Raw genomic sequence first — 14813 nt, forward strand, 5'->3', positions numbered from 1 at the left:
CTACCCCCATCGTCTCTCTATTGCCCGGCTCTGAGTGCCCCACGGCCCAGGGGGCGGGTCACTGGCATAGATGCTAAGATGTTAAACTGGATGGCGGGTTATGTCTAAATCAGTCCGGTATTGTTTATAAAGGATATATGGCATTGTTGTCACTTGGGACCCAGTGTCCAGCAATGCGTTCATCGGGATGCCATCAAGCACGACAGGTAGGACCGGTCGTCCTCCCACGTACTTGTCTCTCCAGCTTTGTGGGCCTGGTCGTCTTACTCCTGGAGGTTGGCCCTCTACCCCAGGGGTTGCTCGTTTTAAATTACAGAATCTTGCGTAATGCTCCGCCTTTTGACAGCGGCGGCAGATGGGTTGTCCGTCCTGGTCGTAGCGATCGCTGTTCCTCCATCTGGTTGGTGGAATTCTTCTCTGCCGTCGCCGCAGGACATCATCTGGACAGGAAGCCAGCTGGATCTTTTCCTTTTGAAACGCTTGCATGGCCTGCACGGTTTTGGTTAACGCAGCCATACTTTTGGTCAGCTCCTGGACCTGAAGGTGTAGGTCGGCAGACGGGTCATTATCTAGGGTCTGCGCGTCAGCCTCCACAGGTGCTGGGGAAAAGGACGCCACCTCCTGGTGGTATGTGATAGCTGGGCACCGGAGGGATGCAGCACCACCTGGGGTTGGTTCTCATAGCACCCGGATGGCTCGGTCCTTAAAGTCCAGATCAGGGTTTTGCAGAGCCATAATGCGCAGCTGTGTCCGGTGAGCGCTGGACAGGAGACCCTCAATAAACTGCTCAGTTAGCAATCTGTCCTCATCTCGCATACTGTCGGGGTCTACCTGTTTAATGGCCCGCAGCGCCTCCTGCAGGTTTAGAGCTTAGTCCCGTACACTGTCCTGCACCCTTTGTTTGTACCCGTAAAACTTCATCTTAATTTCTGCTGCTGTGCAGGTGTCAAAGGTATCCTTCAACCGGGCCAGTATTTCCTTAACAGTGCCTTTGTCCCTGCCCGGCCAGGACTTCACCTCTCTCTGGGCTGCACCGATTAGCTGGCCTATGAGGATGCTGAATTTTTGCTCCTCAGACACGGGGTACACTTTAAGCAAACTGCGCAGTCTCTCCTCAAAGTCAGTCAGGGTGTGCGACTCCCCTGAGTACTGGGGCAGCCACGCCGCCCCTGGTATATATGGCATTTATAACGGCATTACATTGGCGGCGGCCGCGCCCGTGGCTCAATCCTCTCCCAGGTTGGGCATCTTCCTCCCCCTTAGTGAACCTCAGCCAGATCTGGGGTTTCTGCTGACGTACCAGTATGCTGCTTTGCCGGCGAGAGGGATCGCTTACCCAGCGGTTCCGGATCGGGGCCTCTTGCTTCCCCTCGGTGGACGGCAAATGACGTGATAACACAAATCAGTAAAGTCTATGGCACACAGTACCCGGTTATACCGGGCTTCGTGAATCCTGTTCGTGACGCCAAGTTGACATGCCCCCTGGGCCGTGGGGTACTCGGTAGCCGGGCCGGTCGGTGCTGGGGGTGTCACAGTGGCGGTGACCTGGTCCGTGACCCAGGGCGGTCAATAAAAGGGGAATAAAGAAAAGGGGAATAGAGTTTTTATATAATGTTCGTCACGCCACCTGTGGTATGCGGCTATATGGAGCCGCCGCTGCTGTGCAGATCCCCTGGAGCTGATGATGACGCAGCAGAGTTGGTTCAGCTCTCCACAGGCAGAGCTTAGCTCCAGGGCAGGAAGTGGTGATGTTATAGATGTTGCTGGTGCGGTGTAGTGCAGGGGATGGCGCAGATAATGACCAGTCCACAACTTAATGGCGGTTTCCTCTTATCTTTACTGGCGGTGCTTAGGCAGACCGGGGCACAGGTACTAGCTGGTAGTAGAGGTCCGGGCGGCCTGGAAGCAAGTTGGGAATCCACCTCGCCAGGTGAAGTGTTAGGCCTTCCCTTTGTGCTAATCTCTTTGGCCCTGCTGCTTATAGCTGTGCTGTGGCCCTCGTCCCTGAGTCAAACGTCTTTGTGCTCACCAATATGGCAGGCAGCTCGGGCCTTCCTGGAGTGTCACTCCCACGTGGCAGTGCTGGACCCTATGGTGCTGCTGAGCCTCCGGGCATCTTATGGGGCCAGGAGACCTGCAGTTTCCTGCCCTCCGGTTTCTGCTGCTGGGCCTTCAGTGCCCCACAACCTCGGACTCCGGTGTCCGGTTCTTCTACGCTCCTCTCTGGGGAGAGCTGCCGTGCAGCTCCACTCCCCAGGTCTTTCCTCTTCGCCGTCCTTACTTCAACTCCTCTCAACTAACTCTAACTAACACCACCTCCAGATCCTAGTTGTCAAGGGGAGGAGCCCCCCTTGCTGTTCTGCAGCCAGGAAAGTGTTGCATGTTAGTATACCTGACTAGGGGACCCCTGCTTGCTTCCAGGCATGGCATCACCCCCTTGTGAGGGAGGCAATGCCACTGTGGCAACCGGACTCCTGGGGTGCCACAATTACACTGCACAAGAGAGAAAGAAAGGATCCTGCTGATCATAAGAGCTGGATATGGAAAACGAATCTAGTATCCAAAGCGTGCTTTGCTGGAAACTGATGATGTCTGATGGCCCAGGTACTGACAACCACTGAACAAGGTATGATAATCTGTAAGATGTCATAGCTGCAGGACATTATGGAGAAGCCCCCCAAGGATAGGTCCACTCATCTCTAATAAGTAGACTTTAAAGCCAGTGCCATCTTCACTTCTTGATGATGTCTAGAATCTCATTTCATGTCATGTCATGTCAACATCACCACCGTGTTCTCTGTTATTGAAGACGCAATATACAGTATTTCACTATGAATTTTATTCAGATGATGTCGGAATCCAGAGATAGCAAGTGTCAGCTGTGGGGCCAATAGCTGGTACATTTCTAAATATAAATCACTTGGGTTAAGGCTTTTTCTTCAATACTACAGTATAGCTGATAAAATGAAAAAAACAAAGCATCATAACATGGACCATGAAAAAATCTCTAACTAAATACTACAAGCATTATTTTTTCTTTTTTCATTATAACATTATAACTATGAAAGGCCATAGAGATCAACTGTGTAAAATTTCAGCTGGCTGGTTGTACAGAAGATGTAATTGGCTGCAGTTCATAACCTCCTCTGTGGTTTGGTAATAAGAAGCCGAACTATAGCGTGTTCAGTTTTCAGTACGATGCACAGCCTCCAGGCGAGGCTTATAGTACTGGTAATAAAAGGAAGCTATATATATAGTTTTATATACTTATTTTATATACTAAACCTCAAGCCTTTTTAAAATGATTGGCAAAATGAAGTGAAGTAGTGTAGACTTTTCTACAGTATCTGGACTCCCAATAGTTTTATTATTTATCAAGAAGCAGATCTTTCTGTTATGGCCGTCTGTAGAATAAAGTAACATATGACAAAGGGAACAAACTCGGTATAGCTTATCCGCTAATATACATAGGAGTCGGTTATACAGAGATAATGGTAGAGGCAACTCCTAAATATACATTAATACAGAATTATGATATCAGCACAAATTGAACAAATATGAAATCTAGCTTCATCTTCAACACCTATAATAAGTTCTCAATAAAAATATACCAACAGAGTTGGACTGGGGTGGCAAGAGTCCGCCAGTAACATTGACTCTGGGGGCTCACTGTTCAGCTGCATGCAAATATTACCTTACCGTCTTTCATAAACTTAGCAATGCTCTTATGTATTAATAAACTGGGTAGTTTGTTGAATGAATAGTGAGATGCTGCTTTTGTCTGTACATAGTGAATCAAATGTATTGGGGAAATTATTGCTCATGTTGGGTAGTAAGTGGCTTATTCCTGCACAGTGGCCCACCAGGAGATTTACCTGTTCCCCTAAGGGCCAGTCCAAGCTTGGACATCAATGGTGAATTGCATCAGACAATGGTTTCAACAGAAATTTGCAATTTTACAGAAAGATCACAGCATCCAACATGGACAAGCCTACATTGATAATGATCAGTGGACAGTCAATGAAGCCAAATAATGAGTTATTGTTTTTTTTCCTTCTTGTGGATGAGGTGTGTTTAGTATGGACCCACAAGGGTACTGTTCACATTAATGGTTTGTTACACTTGGATGTCCAGGATCCATCAGAGAAGTTTATTTTGGGTGCCCCACACATCCATACATTTTGGTGAACAGTACAGAATGCAAAACAGAACTATATCTAAAGCATTAAAAAAAAGGACATTCATTAAAGATATGTTTTCTCCTGCCGAAAAAGCTATATAATCTTATATAGTACTTCTACTTTCCTTTTTTTAAACATTTCATGCTTCATAGTGTATATACATTATGTTTCTCAGCAGGACCTTTTGGTAGTTAGTGTTACGGATCCGGGTGGTGGAACCTCTGTGCTGCGGTGCAAGGAGAGACCAGAGGGGCGTAACTAGGTATCAACTCGGACTGACCAAGGTCGCCCGGCGGCTCAATCGACTCCATGAACCAGGGAAGGACCAAGCAGAGGGACCAGGTGCTACTCTGGACCAGTCCTTGTATGAGAGCAGTCTAACTCCCACGGGTCAGAAGGCAGGGACTGACCGGTACAGCAGATGAGCACAGCAGGCAGGCTGACGGGTAATCCAGGTAGACGGACTGGCAGACACCACAGGTAATTAGCAGGAGTCTCCAGGTAGGCTGGCTGGTAGGCACTGCAGGTAACTGGTACATTCTCCGGGTAGGCAGGCAAGCCTGGCCCATAGACAGATTGGTGGGTTTGGACCGTAGGCAGACCGTCGGGCTGGAGAGTGTACTTGGCTGGTGGAGACAGGTAGTCAGGCTGGCGGACTGGACTGGTAGTCAGGCTGGCGGACTGGTAGTCAGGCTGGCGGACTGGACTGGTAGTCAGGCTGGCGGACTGGACTGGTAGTCAGGCTGGCAGACTGAACTGATAGTCAGGCTGGCGGACTGGACTGATAGTCAGACCAGCAGGGGGACCAGAGGGCTGAAGCAGAGTTAGAACACAGAGCTACAACCTTGCACGGGCACCTCCATTTTGGAGGAGGTGCCTTTTATATGAGAAGTCCTCCGGCCGTTGGCCGGGTGCTCCTTAGGATGGCGCGCGGCCCCTTTAAGAGGGAGGGAGCGCGTGCTCTAAGCACAGTGCCCGGGAAGCTGCACGCGCCGGCAGCAGCAGCAGGAGAGCAGGAAGACGCTGGGACAGGAGGTAAGGGGGACGGCGTCTCTGCCTGTCAGGGGGCAGAGACGCCGATGCTACAGTTAGTTTTCCTCATTACTTTGTCCCCCATTTTATTGTGCCCTTAATTTTCCCTTTTACTATTAATTTGTGCATTGTTTTCTATTATTTGATGTTTTCCTTCTGTTCTTCCCGAATTTGAATATTATGTTTAATTTGTATTGTTATATGGAAACAATTGAAATAAAAATATGACTGATAAAAAAACAGAACCATATAGTGGCATGTAAAAGTTTTGGCAAAATTGCTGTTATTGTGAAGAGTTAAGCAAGTTGAATATGAATTGATCTCTAAAAGGCTTAAAATTAAAGATTTCCTTTGTATTTTAGGAAAAAAATATATTGTATTTTTTTACATTCAGATAACTTTGACCAAGGTTTCAGACCTTAATTAGTCTGTTAGGGTTATGGCTTATTCACTCTGAAAATGAAAATGGTGAAGGCCCACAAAGCAGGAGAAGGCTATAAGAAGATGTCAAAGCGCTTTCAAGTTGCCCTTTCCTCACTTTGAAATGTAATTAAGAAATGACAGTTAACAGGAACAGTTGAGGTCTAGACAAGGTCTGGAAGACCAAGCAAAATTCCAGTGAGAGCTGCTCGTAGGATTGCTAGAGAGGCAAATCAGAACCTCCGCTTGACTGCAAAACACCAAAAAGACCTTCAGAAAGATTTAGCAGACTCTGGAGTTGTGGTACATTGTTCTGCTGTTCAGAGACACCTGCACAAATATGGCCTTTATGGAAGAGTCATCAGAAGAAAACCTCTTCTATGTCCACATCATAAAATTCAGCTTCAGAAGTATGCAAAAGAATATCTAAAGAAGCCTGATGCATTTTGGAAACAAGTCCTGTGGACCAATGAGATTAAAATAGAGCCTTTGGTCACAATGACCAAAGGTATGTGTGGAGAAAAAAGGACATAGAATTTAAAGAAAGGAACATCTCACCAACCATTAAGCATGAGGGTGGATCAATCATTCTTTGGGGTTGTGTTGTAGCCATGACACGGGGAACATTTCATGGGTAGAGGGAAGAATGGATTCAATTAAATTTCAACAAATTCTTGATGCAAACATAACTTCATCTGTAAAAAAAGCTGAAATTAAAAAGAAGATGGCTTCTACAAATGGATAATGCTCCTAAAGACACGTCAAAATCCACAATAGACTACCTCAAAAGGCACAAGCTGAAGGTTTTACAATGGCCCTCACAGTCCCCTGATCTGAACATAATTGAAAATCTGTGTCATGACCTCAAAGTAGCAGAGCATGCAAGACGACTCAGGAATCTCACAAAACTGGAAGAATTTTCCAAGAAACAGTGGATGAAAATCCCTCAAACAAGAATTGAAAGGCTCTAATCTGACTATAAAAAGCGTTTGAGTTGTGATACTTTCAAAAGGGGGTGCTACTAGGTACTAACCATGCAGGGTGCCCAAACTTTTGCATTTGCCCATTTTCTTTTTTTCCTTTTTGTAATTTTTAAAATGTAAAGATGAATATATATATATATATATATATGTATATATATATATATATATATATATATTTTTTGCCTACAATACAAAGGGAATGTGTCATCTTTAACTTTAAGCCTTTTAGAGATCATTTCATCTTCAACTTGCTTAGCTGTTCACAATAACAATAATTTTGACCAAGGGTGCCCAAACTTTTACATACCACTGTATCTATCTATCTGTCTGGACAGAAAGTATCACAAATATGCTATCTTTATTAATCAGTAAAACTTAAACGAACCAATAGTATATGGAAGTCATGAACACGATTCCACACAATAAGAGCAATATGCGGGTGGTCCTACAAGTGTATATGTATTGTATACAGCAAACCCTCCTCAAAACAAAATATACTCACATAATGAATTAGGACAATCTAATGGTTGTTTGGGGGGTCTGGGGAATCTCTCAGGTTGTTTTTAACCCCTTCCCGACATATGACATACAGTTCCGTCATATGTTGGGTCCCTGAGTTTGATGCGGGCTCGCACACCAAGCCTACAACTTTCCAAACAGATGATGGCTGAATTATTCAGCCATCATCTGCCTCTAACAGCCGCCGGTGGAGCGGAACTTGTGAAATGCTGGTGTGATTCTCTAACAGCGGAATTTAACAAGCGCCAGTAGGAGGGGTGCATCATTCCACGCATCGATCGGCACACCCGTGAAGTGATCGTAGGACAACGATGGGTTGTCATGACAGCCGGGGGTCTGCTGAAGATTTTTGTTTATCATGATGATTCTCCTGTTAAAACCAGCCTGTACCTGGAGTTCATAGGAGACCGTGATTTTTGCTATACATTGCAGTGCTAAAAAAATGCAAATGTTCGAATCACCTCGTTTTGGCCCAATAAAAATAAAACATTTAAAAAAAAAAAATAAAAATACACATATTTGATATCACTGCATTCGTAAAAGTCTGATCTATCAAAATGTAAAATAAATTAATCCAATCAGTAAATGGCGTAATGAGAGAAGTAATCGAAACACCAGAATTGTTTTTCTTAGCCGCCACAGCCGGAAAATTGCGACACAAGAACATTTTTTTTTACAAATTTCCAAATTTTTAAATAAATACATGTTTGTTATTTGCCTAATTTTACTAACCTGGAGAATAATATTGCCAGGTCAGTTTTACCGTGTATTGAATATGGTAAATTAAAAAAAACAGTTGTGGAATTGCACTTGTTTTGCAATTTCAACGCACTTGGAATTTAATTTTTTTTAAACTTTTCCAGTGTTTCAAATTATAAAATGAATGGAGTCATTCAACATTACAACTTGTCTTGCAAAAAACAAGCCCATGGCTATGTGGACAGAAAAATAAAAAAGTTAAGGCTCTTGGAAGAAGGGGAGGAAAAAACAAAAAAGAAAAATGGAAAATTGTCGAATCATGAAGGGGTTAAACATTATATATATATATATATATATATATATATATATATATATATATATATATATATATATATATTTTTTTTTTTTTTTTTTTTTCCTCTCGAATGATAACACCATGTCAACGGGAAAGGGAACTGACCAATCTCCATTGAAAGACAACTTACTGTGACAAGAAAAAGTCAATTCTTTTGACAGACTCTAATAAATTACTGGGTAAAATGGAAATCATTAGTGAATGTGAATGCACATATGATGACAGAATCTCAGTATAATATTATGTGTCAAGAAAATATAAGCTACATATTACAATAATGGGCAATCATGAGACAAAAACTGACATAAGAAAAATTCTTAATAGCGAAGGAATTTCTGCCTACACTGCTGAGCAATCCATGCTCTCAGCACAAGATGAATCACTTACCTTGTAGCGAAGGCATCTTATTATATGAATAGTTTCACGTGAAATATTTTGGTTGGGTACATATGAGTCATGCATATTGAGCAATAGGAGATTCACAGCATGGTCATAGTTGAAGGTTTAGGCTGTGTGCCCACGTAGCATTTTTCAAGCGTATATGCTGCGGAATTTCCGCAGCGTAAACGCTTGAAAAACGCATGTATATCCGCACCCCATGTTCCCCAATGGGATTCCGCAAGTTCTATGCACATGCTGCGGATTTTTCCGCAGTGTTTATGCCGCGTTCAAAAATCTGCAGCATGTCATTTAATTTTGCGTTTCCGCAAGCGGAATTGCCTTTGTCCAATGCATAAAAAACGCAAGGCAATTCCGCATGTGGAAAACGCGTGATAAACGCGCGAAAAATGCGCGATAAACGCGTGCGGAATTCCGCATGCGTTTTTCCGGGAGAGGACTTGCATTTATGCAGCAGAAATTTTCTGCTTCATAAATGCAACGTGGGCACATAGCCTTAAGGCTATGTGCCCACGATGCAGAAATGAAGCAGAAAATTTCTGCAGCATTTCTGCATCTCCCTGGCAGAAAAAACGCATGCAGATTGTACATGCGTTTTCCTGCAGAATACATGCGGATCCACATGCGGATTCACATGGGTTTCCGCATGCAGATTGACAAGCGCTTTCCAGGCGATAGCATCACTTGGAAAGTGCTTGACAACTAGGTCACACTGTATAAATCCATGCAAACAGCATGGATTTATATAGTGTGACCGTAAAAATTAAAACAAATAAAGCTATACTCACCCCCGAGGCCCCGGCGTGGCTGCAGTGCTCGTTCCTGTCTGGTTCCCGGCTGCCGGCATATCGCGAGACAGAGCGGTGAAGGGTCTGCGGTCACATGACTGTGACGTCGCCGCAGGTCCTTCAGCGATGCCGGCATTCAGAGAGAAGACGCCAGACAGGTGAGTATAAACTTTATTTGTTATTTTATTCTTTTTTTACAGGTACAATGGTACCCAGGTCTGGATGAGAGTCTCCTCTCCTCCAGAACTGGGTACCATCCGCACATAGAGACGCATAGAAGCCGCTTGTACAAATGTACAGTCGCGGTTTCTATGCGTCTTAATGCAAGTCAATGGCGGGAGTTCCGCTGCGCTTCCGCAAAATTAAATGACATGCTGCGGATTTTTGTACGCAGCATAAACGCTGCGGAAAAATCCGCAGCATGTGCATAGAACATGCGGAATCCCCTTGGGGACCATGGGGTGCGGATTACCTAGCGTTTCACAAGCGTTTACGCTGCGGAAATTCCGCAGCATAAACGCTTGAAAAATGCTACGTGGGCACCCAGCCTAAGACGGCTCTTTTGACTTGTAATTGCTCTCTTTATACTATGTATATCTTGATATGATGTATGAGACTCCATAGAAGCATGATGCGTGTCTATAAAGGCTTCCAAAGAATTATACAAATAACATTTTCTGTTGATTATCAAAGTTTGGAAAAAAAGTACGATCAACTTAAATATGGGCTGCTCAGTTCAAAAAAATCATTTTCATGTATATCTATTACTAAAGGAATAAGTGTAGGAATAAATGACAGCCAATATCTTGCTCTCCAAGTGCTGATACTCACTGATTAAGTGATACTCAGTGATTAAGCGAGGTTATAGTGTAGGAATTTTTTCTTCAAGTCTCCAAATATTACACATTTCAAGGCTACAGTAATCCTTCTTCAGGTTGGAGACTATACAAGTGCAAAGCTAAGTAAATCTACATCCACAAAGCACATCTGAACAATATTACATATAATACAGTCAATATAAGCCCAGAAAAAGCCAAAAGGTGAAACTCGAGTCAGGCTGCTGAAATTTTATATGCTGTTTTACCTATGCCATTTTGTATGTAGAAATAGATATTTTGCTTTTAATCTTATTCAGCGGATCATCATTATTGTGGATCACCTTTTAGCATTTATCCTATTTTCCAGCGCACAAATAAGAATCTATCTATCAGCACCAGATGAAGTAAAGACCTGAGATCTATTTTTCACTTATTTAATATGAAGGGAAATTTTGTGTATTATTAACACCAGTAGGAACTGTTTTCTAAGATAAGTTTCAAATTTGTTCATAATGTTATATGTATTGAATCCAATAAATTCAAGGTAAGTATGAATAAGCAATGAAAAAAATGAAAATCTAACAAATAAATGCCAAAAAAAAAAGTTAAAGAGGTTTTCCCACAAACAAAAGTTGATTTTAATCAATAGATCTTGGAATAATAATAATTTCCACAATTGGATGTGTTTAAATAAAATGTTCCTGTGCTGAGATAATCTTATAAATGCGTTCCTACTCTGTCTCACCATTCTGGACCATGGTCTGATCATACCTCATTTCCTGGGTAGGGGGGAAGGAAAAGAGTATACAGACAGGACAGCACAGGATCATAAATGATTCTTTCTTTGAAGTAAAATATTGCTTAAAAACAGGTAGTGAAATGCTTTACCTCACAAAAAGAATCAGCTGTGATCCCATGCTGTCCTGTCTGTATACTCTTTTGTGTCCGCCCCTGCCCAGGAGATGTGGTATGATAAAACCATGTTCCTCCAAACAACAATTACACAGTACACAGCAGGGGCACATTTATAAGATTATCTCAGCACAGGAACATTTTTTAGAACACATCCAAATTGTGGAACTTATTACATTTATTTAGCAGGTTTTTACTGTTATTGCGATACCAAATTCATATAGCGTTTTTATGATTTACTAGTTTAGAAAAATAAAAACAATTTTTATTAAAGAACCACTTTGGCGTTTATTTCTTTTTTTAAATTTCACTGCTGAAATGGTGTCACCAATACATGCTTTCTGCACCCAGTAATATACTTACCAGTCGCCATTCTTTGCTCTTATTGGCACCATTCCGGTCCCGCACTGCCATTTTGTGACTGACCGGAAGTCAGAGATAACAGTCTCAAGCCCTCAGTGTAAGTCTATAAACTCGTTCTGGCCTTGTACTGGCTCTCGTAGACTTAGGGCCCCGTCACACTAAGCGATGCAGCAGCGATCCCGACAACGATACGACCTGTCAGGGATCGTTGCTGCATCGCTAATACATCGCTGGTGAGCTGTCAAACAGGCAGGCTCACCAGCGATCAGGGGAGCAGCGATATTGTGGAAAGAATCGTTCCACGATGTCCTGCTCCCGTTACCAGCCTGCTGCAAGCAGGAGCAGGCTGGTAACTATGGTAAACATCGGGTTACTAAGTGCGCGTGTGCCCCTAGTAACCCGCTGTTTACCATGGATACCACTCTGCTACGGTGCGCGGAAGTCTCCGTGCACCGTAGCAGAGTGGTATCCATGGTAAACAGCGGGTTACTAAGTGCGCGCGTGCCCCTAGTAACCCGATGTTTACCATAGTTACCAGCCAGATCGTTGGTCCCGCTGGTCACACACAGCGATGTGTGCTGGCCAGCGGGAGGCCAACGACCAAAAAATGGTCCAGGACACTTTGCAACGATCAGCGACCTCACAGCAGGGGCCTGATCGTTGCAAAGTGTCACACACAGTGACATCGCTGGTGAGGTCGCTGGTGAGTCACCAAAACCGTGACTCAGCAGCGATATCGCTAGCGATATCGCTATGTGAGACGGGGGCTTAACACAAAGAAAATGAAAAAATAATCAGCTCACCTGATTGCTGTAGGCTCTGGGTGCAGGGAAGAATGGATACGTGTGGCCTCATGTGTTTGAATAGAAAGAAGGGAAAGGGGAAACCAGCTTCCAAAATTGCAAAATTTATTGAGATAAATTCACACAGTTAAAAAATTTCCATATCATATTGGGGAATCTCACATAGAAAAAAAATTTGCAACGCGTTTCGAACACAGTCCTGTGTTCTTTGTCAAAGCTAACATGCATCTGACATACAATAGTATTATACCCAATAACAATCAATTCAATAGGATCAATAAACCAGGTCACATGGGAGTACGTCTGAAAATGCATAATTAGTGTGAGCCAATCACATGAGATAGAAATATATATAAAACCAATATACAAAGAAAGATAAAATTTAACGACATGCATTACATAGAACATATAAAATCAATTAGCAGGGCCAAAATGTAAGTTCAATACTGAAACATGATTTCACGGCGTGCATTGAGACCATCTGGGAAGTGGGATCCAAGGTTATAAATCCAGAACACCTCCCTGGTGAGTAGACTGCGTCTGGAATCCCCTCCTCGGTATGCATGTTTAACTCTTTCAATGCCAGTCACCTGCAAGGAACTTGAGGATCTCTGATGGTGTTCAATAAAATGTCTAGAAGCATGTGAAATATTACCATTAGCACTAGAAAGAGAAGATATGTCAGTTAAATGCTCTGAGATACGGACTTTAAGTTTTCTGGTTGTGCATCCGACATACATGAGATCACATATTCTACATAAGATTATATAGACTACATTAGAGCTATTACAATTTATATAGTCCTTAATTTTAAAAGTTTCTGTGTGATTATGATTTTGAAATTCCTTGGTGGCTGATATATATCTACAAGTACGGCATCTATTTTGGCCGCAGATATAAAAACCAGAACAATTTAGCCAGGTGCTACATTTTCTATCAGAAGAGAAAAGAGAAGGTGATGCAATATTACCTATAGTGGTACCTCTTCTGGCTACAACAGAACAATTAGATTGCAAGATTTTAGATAAAGCTGCATCCTCATATAAAATAGATATATGTTTAAAGAATATTGATTTGATAGTATTGAACTGAGGACTAAATTGCAGCGACAGGACCAATCTGTTAAGATTTATTTTCAGAATTCTGAGTACAGTGTGGTTCAGGATCCCAATGTCGCTTGTTCTCAATTATGTGCTTAGCTCAATTTAATGTCCATTTTGGATAGCCCCTTTCGGACAATTTGGACAATGAGTGTGTGAGTTCAGAGGATAAGTTACTATCATCATTGCAGTTTCTTGCAATTCGTGTAAATTCACCCACAGGTATCACTTTGATTGTATGGGATGAATGACTACTATTTGCATGTAAAATGGTGTTCCCAGATTGTGGTTTACAATATGTACTAGTCAGTATGTGCTGATCTGGAATCCCCTGTAAATTAAGATCAAGAAATGAAATGATGGAAATCTCAGATTTGTATGTAAATGTCAGATTGCAATGATTGACATCAAGATACTGCACAAAGTCTGGTATGGCAGACACATCGCCCGACCATACAAAGAGCAGATCGTCGATGTATCTGCCATACCAGACCAAGTGCTCCACGAATGGGTTGTCAGCACTGTAGAGATAATACTCCTCCCAATAAGTCATAACTAAATTAGCCAATGAGGGGGAGGGCTTTGCCCCCATTGACACTCCTCTGGATAATACTGACCATCAAAAGAAAAATAATTACATGTCATAAGAAAATGAACTACCCTTAAGATGAATGTACATAAATCCTCTGTATAATCACTATATTTTTTCAAGTGATAAGAAAGAGCTTCCACTGCAATCTCAGGCGGAATGGAAGTGTACAGTGCAACTGCATCACACGCAGTCCATGAAAAATCTTTTTTCCAAATTATATCCGAAAGTTGTTCCAAAACATCACCTGTGTCCTTAAGAAACCCGGCTATTCTTTGCGATAATGGCTGCAATGGGGAGTCAACCCACTCACTCAATCGTTCTGATACTGATCCTATGCCCAAAATAATGGGCCTCATAGCGGGTGGGTTGACTCCCTTGTGCACATATTTTTTTTCTATGTGAGATTCCACTATATGATATGGAAATTATTTAACTGTGTGGATTTATCTCAATAAATTTTGCTATTTTGGAAGCTGATTTCCCCTTTCCTTTTTTTCTCATAGACTTACACTGAGAAGCGACCTCCAGCAAATGCTGAAGCGATCTGGCAGGTCACAACCAGCGGAAGATGACCGGAGCGGCGCCGATAACAGAAGACTACGGTGGATGGTAGGTATATTACTATGGGCAGGTAACATGGATTAGTGATATCACACCAGTGGTAAAAAAAATAAATAAATCCTGGACTGGTGCTGTAATAATTAGATTTAGTGTAGTCACATTTAAACTACCACAATTCTGTGTTTTTTTTAACCCTTGTAGCTTCTTAAGGACTTTTTTCCTTTTGCATGACAAGTTGTTGTTTTCATTGTTACTTTTATGGGGTGCATACAACATATTAATTAACAA

At 42.6% G+C, this 14813-nt stretch overlaps 1 protein-coding gene across 1 annotated transcript in view; it reads left to right on the forward strand.

Annotated features, from left to right (window-relative positions):
• MCF2 (MCF.2 cell line derived transforming sequence) overlaps positions 1-14493 on the forward strand; it is a 487909-nt gene extending 473416 nt beyond the window's left edge. The window contains exon 30 of the mRNA XM_073641251.1: positions 14468-14493. Within this exon, the coding sequence (XP_073497352.1) occupies positions 14468-14478 (11 nt within the window). The 3' untranslated portion in view covers positions 14479-14493. The remainder of the gene's footprint in view (positions 1-14467) is intronic.
• The last annotated feature ends 320 nt before the right edge of the window (positions 14494-14813 follow it).

Source organism: Phyllobates terribilis, unplaced genomic scaffold, assembly GCF_046119375.1.
Source record: "Phyllobates terribilis strain yellow unplaced genomic scaffold, ASM4611937v1 Scaffold_7__3_contigs__length_470593459, whole genome shotgun sequence".
Lineage (NCBI taxonomy): Eukaryota > Metazoa > Chordata > Amphibia > Anura > Dendrobatidae > Phyllobates > Phyllobates terribilis.